We start from the raw sequence: 21,627 nt of genomic DNA, 5'->3' as shown, positions 1-21,627 counted from the left end.
AATATCTGTTATCCCAATTCATTCTCATGTGAGAAAAATGAAAGAAAAAGGGTTAGAAGAAACACTGGGAGTTGAGATTCAAACTCATGTAGAACTCAGAGTTTGAGCTCAGCCACTAGGCTACCCTTTGAGGCAAAAAAGCAGAAGAATAATTGTGCAAAGAGGATGAAGCTGCATGCAGCTCTGTCCTGGAATAGGAATAGGGTCAGGTAAAAGGTTTTCGCAGGGAGGAAAAGAAGAGGGGAGAGGAAGAACAATGATATCCAATTTTTCTCTCTCTATGATTACCCTTTCAATTTTTAAAGTAACATATACTATACTCTTATTCTAAATTAATTTACTGTTGATGAAACAATGTTTGGGGTTTTTTTTTCTCCTTAGATAAAATGTCTCTGAATCCACTGTATGGATTAATAGAAATGACACTATTTCATAAGAATGTTACAAAAGTGCATGATATTAATTGATATTGCTCTACTGAATCAAACCAGGCAGATCCCCGTTAATTACAAAACTGCAAGGACCTTAGACATTTGTTCATGGGTCTAAAATACACAACAAATCTTTTCAACAACATATTTGATATTTAAAATTACGCAACTTAATGAAATTTAGAAACGAAGAAGTGATGGTTATCCAATCTTCTATTGCTTTCAAAAAATTTTAGTTCCATCGTTGTACTTTTTCTAGCGAAGCAAATTTTTTCATTCTGAAAAACATACCTTGACATATGGTAACTAGTAATAGTTAAACATTAACTATTAACAAGGTAACTAGTAACTTTGACTTATACGTAATTAGTTTAATGCTGTATTCGACTTCTTGAGTACAGAGTTTGAATTGATTCTGTAGAAAATATTCTTGAAAAAACTGCCTAGATCAAAATCTTTGTTTAATAAAGTGTGAGAAGGTAGGAGGATAAAAGTGGCTGATTAAGACACCTAATTTTGAGATGACTTTTCCTTTGTGCATTTTTTAATCAAGCCTTTTTTTTCTTTTATATATTTCTCTTACTTATACTTAAAGGAGAACTTTAAGAGAAATGTCACTGCATAATTTCCTTTCCATTTTTTCTTCCCTGCTTAGAAAGAGCACCTACAATTGCCAAAAGAATCACCTCTAAATAGAACATAATTTGTTCTTGCCAGGCGGCAAAGAATTAAATAAAAGTTGCATAGGGCTGCTTGCAACAATCTAGGCTTGAAAGATTGCTAATGGGTTAGCAGCTTGATCTCGTTATTCATCTTTCCCCAGCTCCCTGTAGAGATGTCAGCTCCCCCGCCCCAACCCTCCAGTGTAACCAGCAGTCTCTCCTCCACCTCTGCTCCAGACTTTGTAACAAAAGGGGCTTAGTGAGAGGACAGCACCAGGGGAGGAAAGACACACGTACAACTTCTTTGCAAATGTTAGGAAAAGGGAAACTTGAATATGCACTCCAGTTGCTTATAAACATCTTCCTTTCACTTCCTAGCCTCCTCTAAGTGATGAGAAATTAGGGAAGAAAAGGAGAAGAGTAAGCTCTTTAAATTCTGCTTAATTGTGTAACTGAGTTCCAGGAACCACTTTCATTAGTAAATGAGAATAAATGTGTGAATGGTAATGAAATCTACAAATGATGGTTGCAGAACAGGACACAAACACCTGCATCACTCTTAACCCATTACAGAGTAAACAAAGCAGAGAAAAATAGCAGAATGGATTCAGTAAAATTTTCATTCAATTTTACATAGTTGCTTTAAACACCAAATATACAATCAAGGTTTTGGATTTTTTTTAAGATTGGCCCTGAGCTAACATCTGTTGCCAATCTCTCTCGTTTTTTTCTTCCCTTCAAAGCCCCCCAGTACGTAGGTGTATACTCTGGTTGTAGGTCCTTCTTGACTTCTAGTTCAGCATGGCTTGATGAGCGGTGCTAGGTCCGCAACCAGGATCCGAATTCTGGCAAAACCCTGGGCCACCAAAGCAGAGTACGTGAACTTAGCCGCTCACCCACAGGGCCGGCCCCACAATCAAGGTTTTATGTTTAAAAATGTCCACTATAGAATGCTCTGTAAATCTCTTTTATATTAACTAGGTACTTGTCATTTGAATCAATATAGAATTTTATTTAGTTACGATGAGTCCCTTTCTTTCTGAAAATTTCAGTCAATTTTTACCAGCTTAGTGTTTCAACCCCTACACTTAATTCTTCCAGGCTTAGAATTACTTGCAAATCCTCATATAGCAGGATGACTTTAAACTTTATATAGCGGAATATTTTTTAAAATCATGGGAAAAAATGGAATGAAAAACTGTGGAAAATGTCTCTTCCTGATAATCACTTCACGTTAATATTCTTCGCTTTGTATTTTTTTTAAAAAAAAGTATTGTGGAAAAAAACACATAACATAAAATTTACCATCTTAACCATTTTTAAGTGTACAGTTCAGTGATCTTCAATATATTCACAATGCTGTGCAACAATCACCATCATCTAGCCCCATAACTCTTTTCACCTTGTCAAAGTGAAACAACATATTCCTTCAATAATGACTCCTCATTTTCCTTTACCCCTTGCTCCTGGCAACCACCATTATATTTTCTGTCTTTATGATTTTGACTACTCAAGTATCGCATATAAGTAGAATCATACAATATTTGTCTTTTTATGAGTGGCTTATTTCACTTAACATGATGTCCTCAAGTTTCATCCACGTTGTAGCATGTCAGAATTTCCTTTCTCTTTAAGGCAGGACAGTATTCCATTGTACATATACACCACATTTTGCTCATTTACTCATCCATCAACGGACACTTGGAAAAGATTTATTTTTTACTAGATTAGCTGATTAGATTTTCTTGGCTGTCATCCAATTTAAACAGAGTGTGTAGCTCTTATTACTTTTTTTCCTGTAAGAAAAATGCCATTCAGTTTCAAACATCTCCAATTCCAAAAACTCACCATTTCAAAAAATGTTAGGAGTTACTGCTTCAAAGAAAAGCTGATATTCTGATTGCTTGGCCATTCTCCATTCTGTCTGAAATTGGGAAAAACTTTTTCAAAATATCAGCAACTTTTAGTTAAGCAATGATACCTATTTTTCGATGAAAATTCCCATTGTGAAAAGGCTTGTTAAAATTTACTTTAAGTTTCTGAGAAACAATAAAATCTGAAGGCTGTCCCCAACCGGACGATTGGAGTCTCAGACTTGCTATTTCACGAAATTTGGCTCTCTTCAGTGACTCACTGGAAGGCAGCAAGTCCTTATTACTAAAACTTTGCAAGCTGTTGGGGCTTTCAGCGACCCCAAAAGGGGCTCTTCATACTGACCTTTACTAGAATTTCTATAAGAATTAGCAATAGTGTTCTTTAAGTGCTGGTGAAACACCAGGCCCAGAAGGTCCAGGCCCTGAAAGCATTGTTATTGTTGAAATTAGTAACAGAAGCTTCATGTAACAACAGAGAGCTCAATGTGCTCTCCGAGGGACTGGTGTGTGTGGCATGTGGCTTGTTTGAGCAAGCCCATGCATGCCAATTTTGAATCAGCACATAGTCTGAAATGCATTCATCGTTATAGGCCTTGTTCATCATTTTACTAGCATGGAAATCCTATACCAGGCCCGTACTACTTATACCTGTCCCTAGGCTCAATTGGAGAACTTTGAAAACAGCTGGATTCCCATCCTTAAAGCAAACTCACTCAGGGACAATCTCTGGGAGGAGGTTCTGACGCGTGCCCAAGTGTGGAAACCATTCATCTACTTACCCCCGCACATGAACCTTGTCATTTTGTAATGCTAAGCCAGGATACACAAGATCTCTGCTGTCCCTTTATGTAAAAATAATTTTCCTTCCACAAGCCATGGTCATGAAGATTTATCTGAAGATATAAAATTGACCGTTTTAAGAGCTAGAGCAGTATGTTTGTGGCGTAGAGAAGAGTTAATCTTTGAGGCAGAACTCAGTTTACTCCCAGAGGGAGCATTACCGTAAGCCTTTTAAGTCAAATAGAGGTAATGCCGATTCGTTATTCTTGAAGAAATCTTGAGCGCAAGAAGTTAACATGAATGCAGAAGGTAAGTATACTGTTTAATAATTTAAATGCAAAATGTTAGCAGAATATGGCCATAAAGAGCCAGATATTTTTCCTTTACAAATTTTGAGTTAAACTGTCCTGTCCCTGAAGAGATTGTTCTTTCCTGAGTTCTATGCGTGCATGTGTTTACGCATGCACGCGTATGTGTGTGCGGGTGTTTTATTCAGTATTTGCCCCTGAGGAGGCTAGGTTCCATGATCAGTGCACACCACGCATGCTGTGTAGGTTTCATTTTCTGTTTGTATCACTATGAAAAGAAATGCTAAGCATTGGACTGGGCTTAACCCAGGATGACCTCCAGAGGGCTGTTGATGTCCACACATGGCATGGGTGTACACAGGCGACTGTCAGATTTTCTAGAATTTAGAGAGCTGGCTAAACAGAGCCACCACTAAATATGAAATTATATAAACCCACAATTAAATTTTATTAAAACAAAAGTAATGCATACTTAAAATTCATTATTTCCTGATTACTATATTTTACTGTTATCTATGTAATTGAGTCTGTTTACATTTATTGAATCTGTATGGTGGAAATACAATGTAATGGCAGCTAACTGGGCATCTCTTTCAAAATCCACATTGGTTTCTCAAAAGGGACAATGTGAAGAACGTTTACTCCATAGAAATCAGCAAGCTCTACAAATTGGGTGTTTTTTTCTCTATTTTTTAGAGTGGTTATTTAAACTCTTACTGGCACATCACTGACATGTAGTATAATTTAAGACTGAAGAAACAATGCTTTAGGAAATGCACAATTAAAACTTTCCTAAGGGAGCCATGATATATTCAGTGCCTAGAGTGGGCGTTTTCTTTTACAACAAACTGATGTTTTCATAAATTCAGAAATAGAAAATGAAATGAGTCTTCACCTGGAGAAGAGGCAAAGAGTCTAGGGGAAAATAAAGGACTTGGTCCTTAAGGTTTGGCAATGGTCAGAGGGTCCCAGTAAGGAGGGATATCCCCACCTGCAACACCTGAGCAGGAACACAGAACTCAAGTTTGGTCCTCTATGCCTTCCAAAAGCCATTCTTATTATTAGCACAATTATGTTAGCAACTAATCTCATTTATGCTTTGAGGAAATTGGGGGTACAGTGCCTCTTAAGAGCAGTTGAGGGAGTGCCCAGCCCTGCTGTGAGGTCACTGGAGTCATTGGTAGCAGAGACTGGGGTTGTCAGTAAGAGGACAGGGTCAGAGTGGAGAGAATTTATTCCAGATTTTAGGTGATTTACATGTAAAAGGAAAATGGAAACTAATTCATAATCATAAACTGTTAAGACCAATGTGTGTGTATGTGTCTACACATTTATATAAATATGTTTACTTTATGTACATATTTATTATATAAAAATGCATATATATGATTTACAATAAAATAAATAGTATGTGCAATGAATGATGAATATGAGGACTGAGATGAGCTAAGAAAAGTCTATTACAAGAGAATTCTGTTCTGCCACCTGGGGTTGGGGTGAAGTGCTGCAGAGAAACAGAGATCACACTTCTCTAACTTTATATATATATATATATATAATTGGATGAAAAAGTCGATTGAGGGGAAGCTATTGCATATGATGAAAATAAAGATCTGTCATGAAAAATTCACTCATAAAGTGACATAATGCACTTTTATCCCAAGAAGCTAAGGAACGAGAAAACCAAGCGAGCAGGAGTACCGGGCTTGTGCCTTGTAATGCTGGTAAATAAAAGTTACTTTCTGGAGTGAATATAGGTGAACCTGGAAACCTTCTTCTAATACACGTAGCAATAAAGGCTCCCCCTGATGTGGATCAGGTACAAGTTCTTACTCTCTCATTAAGAGCATTAAAAAGACAGTAGAGCTGCCATTTGCTCTTAGTTTTACAAATACATTGCTAGAGTCTGTTAGTTCAATTTCTAATATTTTGTTTAGAATGATTGCATCTGAATTCATAAGTGATCTTTAGTTCTTTTGGTTTTTTTTCTTTTTATTAAGTGAGGCTCATGAAGATCTATTTCTATTTTATAGGTCTTTTCAAAAAGCCATCTTTTGGACTCACATGGATTCGTTTATCCTTTGTAATGTTTTTCACATTTTTCCATTTCCCTAATTTAAGCTTGTACTTAGAAAAATCTTTTAAAAACAGTATGAATGATTTGACTCTATGTGCGCGTTTAGGTAAAATTGGACCGACACGATACACACAAACTGGAGCTGTACTAAAATGCATCGTGGATAAATTTTCTTGCTACTTTTTTTTTCACTCTACTACAAATCCAAACTTAGAAGAGTGTGTCTATTTTATGTAAATATATTAACATTGACAGAGTAGTAACAGTTGGTAAACTAAAAAAATCAAGTTTAATTCTACTCTATTTTGAGACTTAACTATTTTCTACTTCAAGAAAGTTATCTATATAGGACACAATGTGCAATATGAGTTAGAAGTGGGCAATTATTAAGATATGCAAGAGTTATTAAAAGAAAAATATAGTTTTAAGGTTTACTAACAGTTTTAACGCAGGCAGAACATCTGGTTTAAATAAATGATTTGTCATGGAATTATGTTTGTGAATATAATGCTTTTTTATGAATTTGCCAATTCCTCCACACTCACACTTTGTTAATTAGGTGGTGTTTGGTTTTTGAAAGCAATTGAGAATGAGTTCTGCATCTGGTGTAAGCTAAGGAAAAGACAGTGGGATCTGGAGCATCGGAGGTTTGTTCCTTTCAGTGTCTTGGTGAGATCAAGCTATGAAACACTAGCTTCTGGTTACTAAAACACACATGAAATTTAGAATCCTAATAAATGCTAACTCATTAATGTATGATGAAAATATAACTGTCACGTATTAGAAAAATACTTCTGTCCACATATGATCAATTCACATGAAAAAAAAAATCGTAATCAGAAGGTACTTTATTCCTTTACAATAAGAAATCACTCTCAGATTTTGACACATATTAACTCATTAATTACTCATAATAACCATACGAAGTTGATAATATCAACTCTGGCCAAAAACCTGTGTGTGATCTTCCAGCCCTGACCCTAGGCAACTACACAGGCTTTGCCTGGTAGGTCTTAGAGAGGAAAGCTGCCATCCCCACCCCAGACTTGGGAGCAAGGCCAATGCATTGCCGTCTCTAAAAGGCGTCCCAATGAAGGACTCAGGGCACCTGACCTGCCTTGCTCTCTCTCTCTTTTTTTTTGATTACTTTATTGAGGACATGTTGGTTTATAACAATGTGTAATTTCAGGTATAAATTACTATATTTCGTTTTCTGTATAGACTGCATCATGCTCACCACCAATGGCCTTGTTTTTACTCATCACCATCACTATATGTAGGTGCCCCTTTAGCCTTTTCGCCCACCCCCAACCGTTCCCCTCTGGCAACCACTATCTGTTCTCTTTATCCACGTGTGTGTCTCCCACATATGAGTGAAATCAAACAGTGTTTGTCTTTCTCTGTCTGGCTTATTTCGCTAAACATAATACCCTCAAGGTCCATCCATGCTGTTGCAAATGGGACAATTTCATCATTTTATGGCTGAGTAGTATTCCAATGTATATATATACCACGTCGTCTTTATCCATTCATCAGTTGATGGGCACTTGGGTTGTTTCCATATCTTGGCTATTGTAAATAATGCTGCAATAAACACGCAGGTACATAAATCTCTTTGAACTGTTGATTTCACGTTCTTTGGATAAATACCCAGTAGTGGGATAGCTGGATCATACGGTATTTCTAATTTTAAATTTTTGAGAAATCTCCATACGGTTTTCCACAGTGGCTGCATCAGTTTGTATTCCCACCAGCAGTGTATGAGGGTTTCCTTTTCTCCACATCCTCTCCAACATTTGTTATTTGTTTTCTTGTTAATATAGTCATTCTGATGGGTATGAGGTGATATCTCATTGTAGTTTTGATTTATATTTCCCTAATAATTAGTGATGTTGAACATCTTTTGAAGTGCCTTTTGGACATCTGTATATCTTCCTTGGAAAAATGTCTGTTCATATCCTCTGCTCATTTTTTGATCAGGTTGTTTGTTTTTTTGCTGTTGATTTGTATGAGTTCTTTATATATTTTGGAAATTAACCTCTTTTCAGATATTTGATTTTCCAATATTTTCTCCCAGTTGGCTCATTGTCTTTTCATTTTGTTCATGGTTTCCTTTGCCTTGCTGAAGCTTTTTAGTCTGATGTAGTCTTATTTGTTTATTTTTTTCTTTTGTTTCCCTTGCCTGAGTAGGCACGGTATTTGAAAAGATGCTGCTAAGACCGATGCCAAAGAGTGTATTGCCTATATTTTCTTCTAGGAGTTTTATGGTTTCAGGTTTTACATCGAAATCTTTAATCCATTTTTAGTTAATTTTTGTGAATAGTGTAAGATAATGGTCTACTTTCATTCTTTTGCATGTGGCTGTCTGGTTTTCCCAACACAATTAATTGAAGAGACTTTCCTTTGTCCATTGTATGTTCTTAGCTCCTGTGTCAAAGATTTGCTGTCCACAGATGTGTGGTTTTATTTCTGGGCTTCCAGTTCTGTTCCATTGATCTGTGTGTCTGTTTTTGTGCTAGTACTACGCTATTTGGATTACTATAGCTTGGTAGTATATTTTGAAGTCAGAGTTTGTGACGCCTCCAGCTTTGTTCTTTTTCTCAGGATTGCTTTGGTTATTCGGGGTCTTTTGTTGTCCCATATGAATTTTAAGATTCTTTGCTCTATTTCCATGAAGAATGTCATAGGGATGCTGATTGGGATTGCACTAAATCTGTAGACTGCTTTACATAATAGGGAATGTTTAACTATGCTTATTCTTCCAATCTGAGTGCATGGAATATCTTTCCATCTCTTTATGTCTTCTTTGATTTCTTTCAATAATGTTTTATAGTTTTCAGGGTATAGGTCTTTCACCGCCTAGGTTAAATTTATTCTGAGACATTTTATTCTTTTTGTTGCAATTTTAAATGGGATTAGATTCTTGACTTCTGTGTGCTCTTAAGCACAGCTACCTTCCTAAGCAGGTGCCTCCATTCAGAGGCCTCTTTACCATGTGCCTTTGAAAGAGGCCTTCCTCAGGTGCCTCTGCTGAAATGTCCTTATGAGAGTGTGTGTGGGAAGGTGGAGCTTGAAGATACTTTTTCTCTGCTCTGACTCAGTACTTTTCCACTCTTAGCCTTTCCTCTTTCCCTCTCTCCTTCCCGCTGGCCCCCAGATCCATGAAACTTTGGGGGCCTTTTTTGGGAGTTCCTCAGCAGTGACAGAATTGCCCATGTCTGACTGATCAATCTGACCCTCCTGACCCTTGCCTGGAGCTGTTCCATGGGGAAAAATGGGGCAGTGGAAGAGTTAGAGCTTTCCCCCCGTTTAGCCTCTTGCTTATACTATCGCACTAAGTGATGAAAAGCTTGACCATGACCTTCAATTTGGCACTTTGTCTTAACTGGCCACCTGACACTAGCAGCTCAGAGCTCAGCTCAGCTCAGTTCTTGACATTATTTTATAGATGTGGAAATGGAGGCAGTGAGACCATAAGTGACTTGTCCAAGGTCAGATAGCTATTAAGAGGCAGTGCCAGGTTTCAAACAAGGCAGTTTGGCTCCCAAATCCATTCTCTTAACTACACAATATTCTCCCTTGGGAAATACCATTGTCTAATTTTCCATATTCATGCTCTGATTTGCTTCCATTTGCTTAATTTTTAGAGGGAGCTAATTTCCATCATGTTGACATTCTTGTGGTGAGGGGATTGTTTTTATAGTGCTCCAAGTAAGCGGAGCATCATTCACTATATAATTTTTTCACTTTAAAGGGTAGTTTATTGAATAAGACCTATTGATGTACCTATCCAAGAATGTTAGGATGTTAGATAAGTCTTTCTAGGCATTAGTATGAGAAAAAAAGACACTGATCTCTACCTCATCCAGCTAAAGTTTAGATTGCGATATCTCAAGTATTTTGGAAAATGCAATTTGGTTATAATTATTCTCAAATTACATATATTTAAAGGAGTGGTGTTATTTTTACATTGGTTTCCTAGACACTTCAAACCTTTTCTTCATTGTTTCAATTATAGCCCACAGGTTATGTCACTAAAAACCCAAGTTGCTCTTGGAAAGATTTTGCTTTTTTCCATCAAGAATTAGTATTGTACCAAAACCCAAAAACATACATTAAGAAATACTTTGCAAAATATCACTTAAAAATCAAATGTTCTTAAACTTTTATGTCAAACTTGTGGAATTTATAGATAATTACAAGTATTACACAAATTAGTGTCTCTTTAAACACTAAAGGACAAGTAACCATACATATTTATCTTATAATTATTGTAATGAAATATATATAGAACATAAAGGCAATATAATAGAAATAGTGTAACTTACAATTATATAAGTATAAAATGAATTAAGCATATATGTATATATATGTTGCCATCTCTACCTGAAAAAGACTTAATGGGTAAGCTACCTGTGTGTGGATTGTAACTTTTACTTCACATCCGTTCTTTTGTATACAAATTATGAATAGAATAAAGTAATTGTATTCAATCTGATTTTCCTATTCATGAACTGATCTATTTCACTTATTTATCTATTTATTCAGTATATATCTGTTATCCATCAATTACATGCTAGAACAGAGGACAGATGATGAATCGAGCCTTGTCCACAAGGAGTTTTCATTTTAGAGAGACACAGAATGCTGGGTTTCAGCACTCATCATTATGGGGTCACATGGAAAAATCTAGCCTTCAGAAGAGACTACTTCTTAGAAGAGATAACAATTGATGAGTGTCTTAAAGTATGAATAAAATTTAGTCTGGCAAACAGAAAAGGAAGGACAGTACAGACAAAGAAGTTGTAAGAACTCATTCCACAGAGGGGAGAAATAAGCAGGAATCATCTGAAAACTCCCAGCCTTTGGTTTTGTTTGGAATTGACCCTATGTTAGTCAGTTGTAGTGACAGTGTTTGTAGACAGGGTCATGGTTACATTTCCATTAAATAGAGCTCTTGCTGGCGTTTTGTCAGGTGGATTTGTCAGGACTGGAGGCAAGGAAAGAAGTTAAACACAGGGACTCTTAATCAGGAGATTTGGATCCCTAAGGGGCTATAGATAGAATTTAGGAGTTCCTTGAACTTGAATGGGAAAACAAAACATTATTGTTTACATTTTTCTCTCATTAAATACAAGATTTCATCAATTACAAATATAAGGACCAAACCACAGTAATATTGGCAGTACCAGCCACACTGTGACCAATACAAACCACAGATTATTCATGTTACATTCCAGTTGTGGGTATCATAAAATATTACTTATTTGTTTATTCCTTCGTTCTTAATCATGGTAAAAAATACATAACATAATATTTACTAACTTTTTTTTTAAGTGTGCAGCTCAGTAGTGTTAAGCATATCTACACTGTTGTATAACAGAGCTACAGAAATTTTTCATTTTGGACAACTGAAATGCTATAAATCATTAAAGAGCAATTCACCACTTCCCAATCTTCCCAGCCCCTAGTAACTACCATTCTTCTTTCTGTTTCTATGAATTTAACTACTTTAGATACCTCACATAAATGGACTCTACAGCATTTATCTTTTTGTGTCTGGCTTATTTCAGTAAGTATAGCGTCCTCAAAGTTCAAGCATATTGTAACATGTCATAATTTCCTCCCTTTTTAAAGCTGAATAATTTTCCATTGCATGTATATACCACAGTTTGTTTATCCATTCAATGAACATTTGGGGTGCTTCCACCTCTTGGCTATTGTGAATAATACTGCTATGAATATAGGTGTGCAAATATCTCTTTGAGACTGCCTTCAACTCTTTTGGAGATATACCAAGAAGTGGAATTGCTGGATGATATGGTAATTCTATCTTTAATTTTTGAGGAACTACCATACTATTTTGCATAGCAGTTACACCATTTTACAATCCCATCAATAGTGTACAAGGGTTTCAAGTTCTCTACATCCTCACCAACAACTGCTATTTTCTATTATTTTGACAGTAGTCATTCTAATGGGTGTGAGGTGATATCTCTATGGTTTTGATTTGCATTTCTCTAAAGATTAGTGATGTTGAGAGCATCTTTGCATATGCTTGTTGGCCATTTGTACATCATCTTTGGAGAAATGTCTACTCAAGTCTTTTGCCCATTTCTGAATTGGGTTTCTTGTTTTTTTGTTGTTAAGTTGTAGGAGTTCTTTACATATTCTGCATATTAACCCTTTATCAGATATACAATTTGTAAATATTTTCTCCCATTCCTTAGGTTGCCTTTCACCCTGTTGATTGTGCCCTTTGTTGCACAGAGGTTTTTAAGCTTGATATAGCCCCATTTGTTTGTTTTTGCTTTTGATGTCATATCTAAGAATCATTGCCAAGAACAATGTCATGAAGATTTTCGTCTACGTTTTTTTTCTAGGAGTTTGATAGTTTGGGGTCTTATGTTTAGATCTTTAATCCATTTGTCTTAATTTTTAAATATAGTGTAAGATAAAAGTCTAAGTTCACTCTTGTACATATAGATATCCAGTTTTCCCAGCACCATTAGTTAATGTGACTGCTTTTTCAAATAATATTTATGACAATCATTGCTCCAAAACTACATTACATATTAGTCCTACTGTTAGAATTTTTTATGTAATGTGCTAATAAAGAAGCATATTACTATATGATGTATCTCTTTTTTAAGTACGTTGATGAATATATTTCAATATAATTTATTTTCCTTATAATGCATTCTAATTTATTTTACAAACGTTAATTTTTATGCATTTCTGATGTAAAATTTTATTTTGTGCCTATTTATTCATTTAAAATATTATGGGAAGGGAGTCTATTGGTTTAACCAGACTGCCACAGGTTCCATGGCCTCAAAAAATACTAAGAATTCAGAAATTATTTCAGTAAATCAGGCAACAGAAGAAGCCTTGACCTAGAGCAATGGTAATAAGAAATATCTAAAATCAAGAAATAGGCAAGTTCACATGATTTACTGGTTAATTAAATGCCAAGAACCAAGGAGAAGTTGTCAATGATGACCCTCTAATTTTTAACTTGGGTGACTGATTGGTTGGTGGTGTATAGTTCTGGGAGTCACCAGTGTAGACGTTGCATTTAAAACCATGAGAATGCCTGGGCCTCCCTGGGGAGAAGGTAGACAAAGAAACTGACTCAGGATAAACCCTAGGAAATGGATCTTCAAAGACCAGCTAATTCATTATCAGCTATAGCGTCATGCTGTATATATAACATAACAGCAAATAGATCTACTAAGGAAACAGTACAACTTTGACAAGCAATTGGTGCTTAATTTGCAAACGACTATTGCTTGTGATTCTATTCTGCATTTATAATTTTTGCACCTGCAATTATTTGCATGCAAAAACAGATGCAGCAACAGTTGCTTCACTATAGGTACAGCCATCTAAATTTGCCTTAAAAAACATACAAAGAGATTCCATCTGTGAAAGTGCAGCAAATCCCTCACACATTTCCCGCTCCACATCCTGTCAGGCTGGGGGACACACTCCCTTCTGACTTCTCGTCTTGCTTCATCTTGTTCACGCATTGCAGGCTAGTCACTCCGAGAGCTGAGAGTCAGAGGCCTTTCCTCATCTCTGTTCTTTATGCTCCCCCCCACAAATATAAAATGTACCATAGTACAGGCAGACTAAAAATGGTCGCCATTTCTGAAGCATGTCATTTGCCTTGTTAGTGTGAACAGATTCAAGTTTTTTATTCACACGTAATTTTACAAGGTAGGCGATTTGAACACTGTAAAGACGAAATCTCACACAAATTTCTGCTCAAAGGTGACAAGAAAATTATGTTACTCTACTTTTAAAAAAAGTTTTAGCCATTTATTAAAATCACATCTGTCAGTTTGGATCAAATATATTCATATTTCCCCATTATGTTATTAGGACTATCATGAAATTTAATAATTGTCCCTTGGAGTTTGATTTCCTACAGAAGCATCATAACACAATCAGTACTATAGCAAATAATTATTGAACTGTGTGGAGATAGTTATGATTTCAGCTGGGAAATATATAATAATAGATGAGAAATATAAAACCCAGGTTAACACGATAAATATTCTGTTCTCATACAAATGTCAGTAATAATAAATGTGGGGACAACATAGCTTACTTTATGAAAATGAAACAGATTCCAGACAGAATAATTTTCAAAGGTTTTAATGATAGTTCACATAATACTTGCTTATCATTTAGTCATATTAAACACTTTGATTCTGATAAATCCTCTATGGTAGAAACAATATACACTTTAAGAATGGGAAATTGGGTAGTTTATTAGGCTAACAACTAAACTCAGAATGTAACATATATTTCTTCTATATGAAATCTATATGTCTCCATTCTACAGTGTTTAGAATTGTCATAAAGCATTTCCACGAAGGTTTTAGGGGCTAATGAACACTTAGGAATTCTAAAATGTTCACTAGTTTTTATTTTTTATACAAAAATTACAGTGATTAGGATGGCTCATTTTTGTTGTACTATCTTTTTCTCAGTGCTGTATAGGTCACAAAGAGTTGAAGCAGTAGTTAGACACCAGTCTTAAATTTATGGAAAACGAGGTGCATATTTGCACATTGGAGTTATGGTAAAGCAATTTAGATTTAGCAAAAGGGAAAATGAGAATTGCAATGGGGAAGTCATTCCAAAAAGAGAGATAATTAGAAGTAAAAGACAGGTTAGCCATTTGTTCTGTCATATAGAACTAAACATTTCAACCGATTCAGTCAAAGTTCAAAAATATTACTAGTGGCATGATAAACATAAGTCATTCATTTTCAAAAGGAGTAGAAGAACATTTTGAGAAATTAAAAAAGATAATGCTACTCACATCCTGAGCTACCATTTGTTGACACCAGAGTCAAGTTGGAAGGCCATGGATTCCGAACAATGTCTTGCCAATGAATTGTGTCTGTGTAACAAAGGAATTTGTTCTGGTCTACATAGACTCCACCATTTAGGATTTCTGTATGAAAACAAACAAACAAAGATTTGTCATCAGACTTCTTGATGAGGAAAAGGTATTCAATGAAAATGATATACTCTTTATTATTTTAAATGTTAAATTAGAGTTACTTTGTTAACAGCCAAGATATCTTTTATAATATCTTTTCCTGAGTCATATAAATAGCAGAAATTTGAAAAGATTGAAAGATACGAAGAAAAACAACCACTAATAATCCAAATACTTGGAAAGAAACACTCTTTACATTTTGTTATAGATGTTATCAGTCTCTTTTCTGTTTTACCCCCTGAAATTGAAATAATATTGCATATAGTATTTCATAGCCGACTCATTTTGTTTAATATTATATGGTGAGAATTTAACGATAACTAAATATTACTCTACATTATTTTTGATGAGAATATGATATGCCAGAGGATAAGTTAAGTAGTATTTATTTAAGCAGTCCCCTTTTGGTCATTTAACTTGCTCATCTCCAATTCGTTCTTTAAAATACATTTCCACAAATGATATTCCAAGGTGGTAGAATGAATATTTTTAAGACTTTTGGTACAAGTTGTCAAATTTCTCTTAAGAAAAATTGTTTCAGTCAATGTGACATTGACTGGAGACAGTAGGTAAGTAATTAGCACAAAATGGAAGCTAAAATTAATGCTTCAATCATAAAAATGTCCTTTGTCATCTCAAATGGAATCAATAAAATTGTCAATTATTTTTTAAGAATAACATAAAGCAGGATATAATAAAAACTCCTGTGGCTCACTAGGACAAGTGCATGACCACGGGACAAAAAGCACTAAAAGTCATTTTCACTTGATTCTCTATTTTGCAGTACTGGCCTTGATGAGTTAACTTGTCTCCCCTGAACAATGGCCGATCATACACATAGATTCTCTTCCAGAGAGCTTTAAGTTATCTAGCAAATAAAAAGTAGATATTTCCTCTGAAAATACTATTCTTATTATTTGAAGAAATTGGTTAGAAATACACAGAGCATCTTCCTGCCCAATATCTACCGCATTTTCTCTTCTTGTATAATACAAAAACGACTTAAAAATAAATCATTTATCAATCCACAAAGCATTCAGTTACAAGTAACAAAAATCTAATTAACAGTAGTTTATATAGATAGGGGATGATTTTTCTCACATAATAAGAAACCTACAGAAAGGAGTTACGAATATTAGTTTAGATGCTCGGCAGTATCCATGACCCGCTCTGCCATCCTCAGTGTTTGGCTTTATTTATTCCAGGCACAAGATAGCCTCTGCATGTAAAGGTCTGCGTTCTGAGCTTCAGGAAGGATGAAGACAGAAGAGCAAGCAAGAGATTTCCTCCTAGTGAGGCTCCAACTTTCTATTTGGGAATAGATATTCTCCCCAAAGATAATGTCTGCATTTCATTGGCCAGAAGAATATCCCATGGCTATTCCTACTGCAAGAGAGGCTGAGTAGGCAAGTATTTAGGCGGATATGTTTCTATTCAAACAGAACTGAAACAAGCAGGAAGTTATTATCATTATTATTATTATTATTATTATTATTATTATTAATGAGGAAGAAGAGGGACATGGGTATTGAGAAGGCAATCAACTCTGTGTCCCATGGTGGCCTTGAGAATATCACCTCTCCTGTGCAGTGCCCCAAGCTAAACATTTAAATCTCCTTAAACCAAAGAGGGAGAAAAACAATAAAGAAACATGTCACATCATTAGAGGGGTATTTGTGGAAGCCAGATTGGTGGGAACATTTAAAGTGCCTTACTGTGTTGCATGTATAAAATCCTCCAGATTAATTTTGACATTGCAGGGCTTTCCACATTTAAAATCACTATCATTCCCGTCATCAATCCTTTCACTATTGGTTCCCTTTGCTCAGGTGAGGAAAAAAGAAATTAGATCATCTTTCTACTTCTAAAACCCAGTTCATTATTTTTCATGACCTAACCATAGAAACTTCATCAAAGCAGAAGGGACATGTAAGATGTAAGAAAGGCTGTGAAAATGGATTTTTGCATTAATGCTTGGCATTAAGTTTCTATCTAAGAAATGTGATGATCTTATACTAATAGGTTTCTCATGAGACGTTAGATGATGCTCTTCTGCTCCAGGAATAATTCTTCATTATGTGACAAAGAAAGGATATTTTGACTGCTATCCAGGAAATGAAGGTTATTTTTCAGGCTACATATGGAAAAATTCCACTCAAAAAAATGTGAAGAGAAAAAGTAATAGCTCAAACATTGTGGGAAGAGTCTGTATTTTTCAGGAGTCACATTTTAATTCAAATAGTTCATACTGAAGGAACATAATATCCATCTCCAACTTCCTATCTAAAAATATTCAAACAGAATCAGATTATATTATATGAATAATAATCTCATCAAATCCCTTTCTTCAACAATATTAATCTGCTACCAATGTTGACATTTGTTTCTTATAAATTTTCCATTCAAGAGCTTGGTTTATACTTGGAAAAGGATTTAGAAAGGAGGCAATAATAATTTAAGTATAATCTTACATGTTAAAATTTCAAATTAAGACTAATCATGATCAATCAGGATGATGCTTATATCATCCTAAATTTAAAACCCAGCATCTGCTAGCAATTCTGTCAGGAGGATTTAGAAATATTTAGTATTTAATGATGGATTGTTTAATCATTTGTATGTGCATTTTCCCTTAAAATAATCTTTTTTCCTTTATGTTTGGCTTATCCTATTCTGTTGTTGAATGTCACAAACCTCACAATTAGAAAATGCGTATTTTATTGACATTTGTAGGAGCATTTTAATGTATACTTATCTTACATTTTGTTTTGATCAACTTGATTACCTAAATATTTGTCAGGAAATAATGTTAAAATTGCACTTATTTATTTGGATAGTTTATGTTGATTTTATAACTTTATACAATTTTTAAAATACCATTGGTAAGATGATACCAGAAAAGGATACCAAGAAGATACCAGAAAAATGTGTGACTGTACTTGAGATCTATCTTTGCTAACACACAAGAACAGCAGGGTTTTCCATAAGTTTTTTCAAAGATTTATAGAAGGTATCATCTGTATTAAACCAAGAGTTTCTCTCCCATTAGCATGAAATAAAGTGATTAACAAACAAATTTTAAAACCATGATAAAAAAAAGACAATTGCTAATTCGAAGGAACATAGGCAAATAAGGCAGAAGTTTAGTTGCTATTCAAACAAAGGTGCAGAAAGCTTCGAAAGTGAAAAGACTCAAAAAATGTTGAATAAACAAATGAGCTGAAGGTATTCTCATTCCGTTGTATTTCACTTCTATTGTAAGAAATATATCTGAGTAAATCAAGAGGGACACAAATAGATATTTGGTCATTGAAACAATTGGTAGAAAAAAGCTGTAATGAGTTTTCTTATCATGTTATATAAACAAAAATACTTCCAGCAAGTTCACAAAACAGAACTGTGTCCTCTTAATGAATGTCACAGTTAAATATAGTAAGATATACCAAATATGATATTCTATGAAAAAAGCATCATTTAATTACTGAAAAATTCCACTAAACACTTATATACGTTTGTCTCAAACATTTCCTATGAGATTAATGCATGCAAGTCAAGTAAAACATAGCATGAATCTTCATATTTAGAGTAGGTAAATTTTAATCCACACTGCTCACCAATATGATGAATTTCACTTATATATAGCTCACAATTTGTAACTGAAATATAATTAGACTAGACTGCATGAAGGCAAAGGATATTTTTCAGTGGTGTATCTATAGCATTAAACCTTGAGCAATAGCTACTCACTCAATACTTGTTAAATTGAACAGAAACAAAAAAGTACCACAAAATTTGCCATCAACATTGATCAGTTAACCTCTGTTGTAGTTCCTAATTTTCAATTATATTCTGACCAGATCAAAGTAAGAATGAAAGTTATCTTTTTCCATAAACCCTCTATAGGTCATCTTAACTGCTTCCATATTTCATTATGTCAGGGGTCATATCTGTTTTGTTCAAAACTGTATCCCCAATGTCTAGGATTATGCAAGGCATAAGCCAGATACACAACAAATATTTGCTTCATAAAAAAACACAATATCTTGACTATAGGAAAACATATTTTGAGAATAGCAATAAATATATAATATCTTGAGTATAGGAAAAATTAAAATATATATAATTTTGAGGTTAAAGTCTTTATAAGCTGGAAGAGAAATAGCTTTTATTATATAAAATGTTGATAACTGATAATGTATATAATTACTGCAAACAATACGTTTGATATGTATAAGGCAAGGCACATTTAGACATTTTCATTGGTATCCCTAAACCTATTTTGTGCACTAAATTCAATTATTATTTATCAAGTGAATAATGATGATTTTGAGCTATCCTAAGCAGATCAAATTCCCCCAGACCTGTGCAAATTATCTAGCACATGCTACACAAAATTCTAAAAGCATGTGTTAATATTGAACCGTAAATCTACCTCCTATCATTCCTTAAATTATTTTTAGAAAGGCATAAAGTGCCAATATGACATTTTAAAGAGGTCATAAAGCACTTGTGTCTCAGCTTTCCATTCCACAGAGATCATCCGCTTGACCACTTCTTCCCTCGATTCCCATTTGCGTGAGTCTAATGAAGAAGGAAATGTTTGTGTTACTTAAATAAGTTCTTTTGTACTCTTCACTTCTTTTCAAATGCCAGTTACTATAGTGAATTTGAGGATGAGTGACCATTAAAGGAATCGTTGACATTTTGAAAATATATTCTCTCAAAAGAAAAGTGATAAAATACTGAATCATGTCTTTTTCCCCCTCCCCTGTATGAAATATCCTAATTATGATATAGCAGCCCTGCGGAAAATACAGATTAATATAACCTCCTTACTAGGTTTAAAAAGTCGACAAAATTGCATTGACCTCACACACAATTTGTAGCCATTTCATAAATAAGATTGAATGTCTTTCTCTTTTTATAAAATAAAGATTATAACTTTAAATGCAGTTATCCATATTCCACTTTAGTCTGTATGATTGGTATTAACAGTAAACATTTCTCTTCTAATCACAAATCTACCAACCACAATAATATAGGAAAAATCTAATAAGCAAGAATGAAATACTTAACCTCAATCCCTGATTGTATATCTAAATGTCTTATTTTGCATGGGTGCATTCACAGGTCAACCTTAGAATTAAAATGATAATAAAAACAAAGATTAGAAATATTGCGCTTGTCTAATTATAGTGTGTACATCTGAATAATGCATATATCAGACTGATATTGCCTATCCAAGCCAAAGGTCACAATCAAGATGTCAAAATTCAGCGTGGCAAAAGCCCATTTTCAAGATGAAGCTACAGGAAGCAGTTACTAGATTTTCTCAGACTTAAAGCAATGTATCTTTCTCACTGTCATCACCTTAAGCCACATGAGTCTGGTGGCAGACAATGACACAAAAGTAATATAGCCCACACCATCCACCTGTGATACTTAATACATCATCTCTGGAATGGACTTGGTCCAGAGATTCCTGTATCTTTCCCTAACCCAGACCTTTCAGCTGGGAGCACAATGAATTGCTGCTACCCTACTGGGTCAGCCCTCAAGGTTCATTATTAATAATCTGAGAGTCTAAAGGCTAATGAGAACCGGGTGCTTGAGGAGACAATGGCTCATTCATCATCAATCAAGCTTTGAAGTTTTTATACAGATGGTTTAAGAAGAGTTGAAGTGTGCAAAATTGAAATGTCACATTTGTATTGGGAATGGGGAGAGGGTGATAATGTAAATGAGTGATGTAACCTTCCATATTCAGCTCAATGATCAGAGTCAAAGCTCATGGATGCGGATATTGAATGTTGAGAAGTAACAATGGACAGTTTTTCGATCAGAGCAATGCAATTTCAAGAAGAAATTATTAAATTCATTGGCTGAAAATCAGCTTAAGATAGAAAATAATAGCAAAAATATCTTGATTTCAATTGATTCGAGCTCAGTAATGCTCTGCATAATGTTCCAACATATTGATATATACTTCAGGGTACACAACAACTCCTAACTTTCGTTAGGTTTTGACTGGAGTCCTAGCTCCTCTGCAAAGTCTGCTATGACCACCTGGTTCTTAGAGACTGCCTGCTTCTACCTCTTAGGACACTGATTATCCGAACCACTAATGTAAGGGAGCAAATGCTACCTTACCTTCTTATCTATTCTTTTGTGTACTTGTCTTGTCTCCTCATCACATTGTAGGTCTGTAGATGATAAGAACCGTGACATAACATCTTTCTGCGGTCTTAGCGCCAAAGGCAGTGCCACACACACAGGAGAAACTGAAATTTTTTTGATGATTATAATGATAATAATAAAATCTTGAGAATATGACTGTAGCTTAATTGACAGTGTAACGTTAGTGATGTCTCCTCCTTATGCACTAGATAATGTTTACATTGTAAATCACATAAAATATTGAATAAAATTAGTGTGATCTTAATGTATTAATTCTTCCCATCCATTAGGGAAGTGGT

General features: G+C 34.8%; 1 protein-coding gene across 8 annotated transcripts in view; it reads right to left on the bottom strand.

Moving 5' to 3' along the window:
• ERBB4 (erb-b2 receptor tyrosine kinase 4) overlaps nucleotides 1-21,627 on the bottom strand; it is a 1,100,930-nt gene that overhangs the window by 361,635 nt on the left and 717,668 nt on the right. For all 8 annotated transcript variants that reach the window (XM_070489795.1, XM_070489798.1, XM_014851360.3 and 5 more), the window contains one exon: nucleotides 14,969-15,103. In XM_070489795.1, coding sequence (XP_070345896.1) covers nucleotides 14,969-15,103 — 135 coding nt within the window. The remainder of the gene's footprint in view (nucleotides 1-14,968; nucleotides 15,104-21,627) is intronic.

Source organism: Equus asinus, chromosome 19 (assembly GCF_041296235.1).
Source record: "Equus asinus isolate D_3611 breed Donkey chromosome 19, EquAss-T2T_v2, whole genome shotgun sequence".
Taxonomy (NCBI): domain Eukaryota; kingdom Metazoa; phylum Chordata; class Mammalia; order Perissodactyla; family Equidae; genus Equus; species Equus asinus.
The sequence above is the reverse complement of the archived record's forward strand: the minus strand, read 5'-3'. Positions and strand labels throughout refer to the sequence as shown.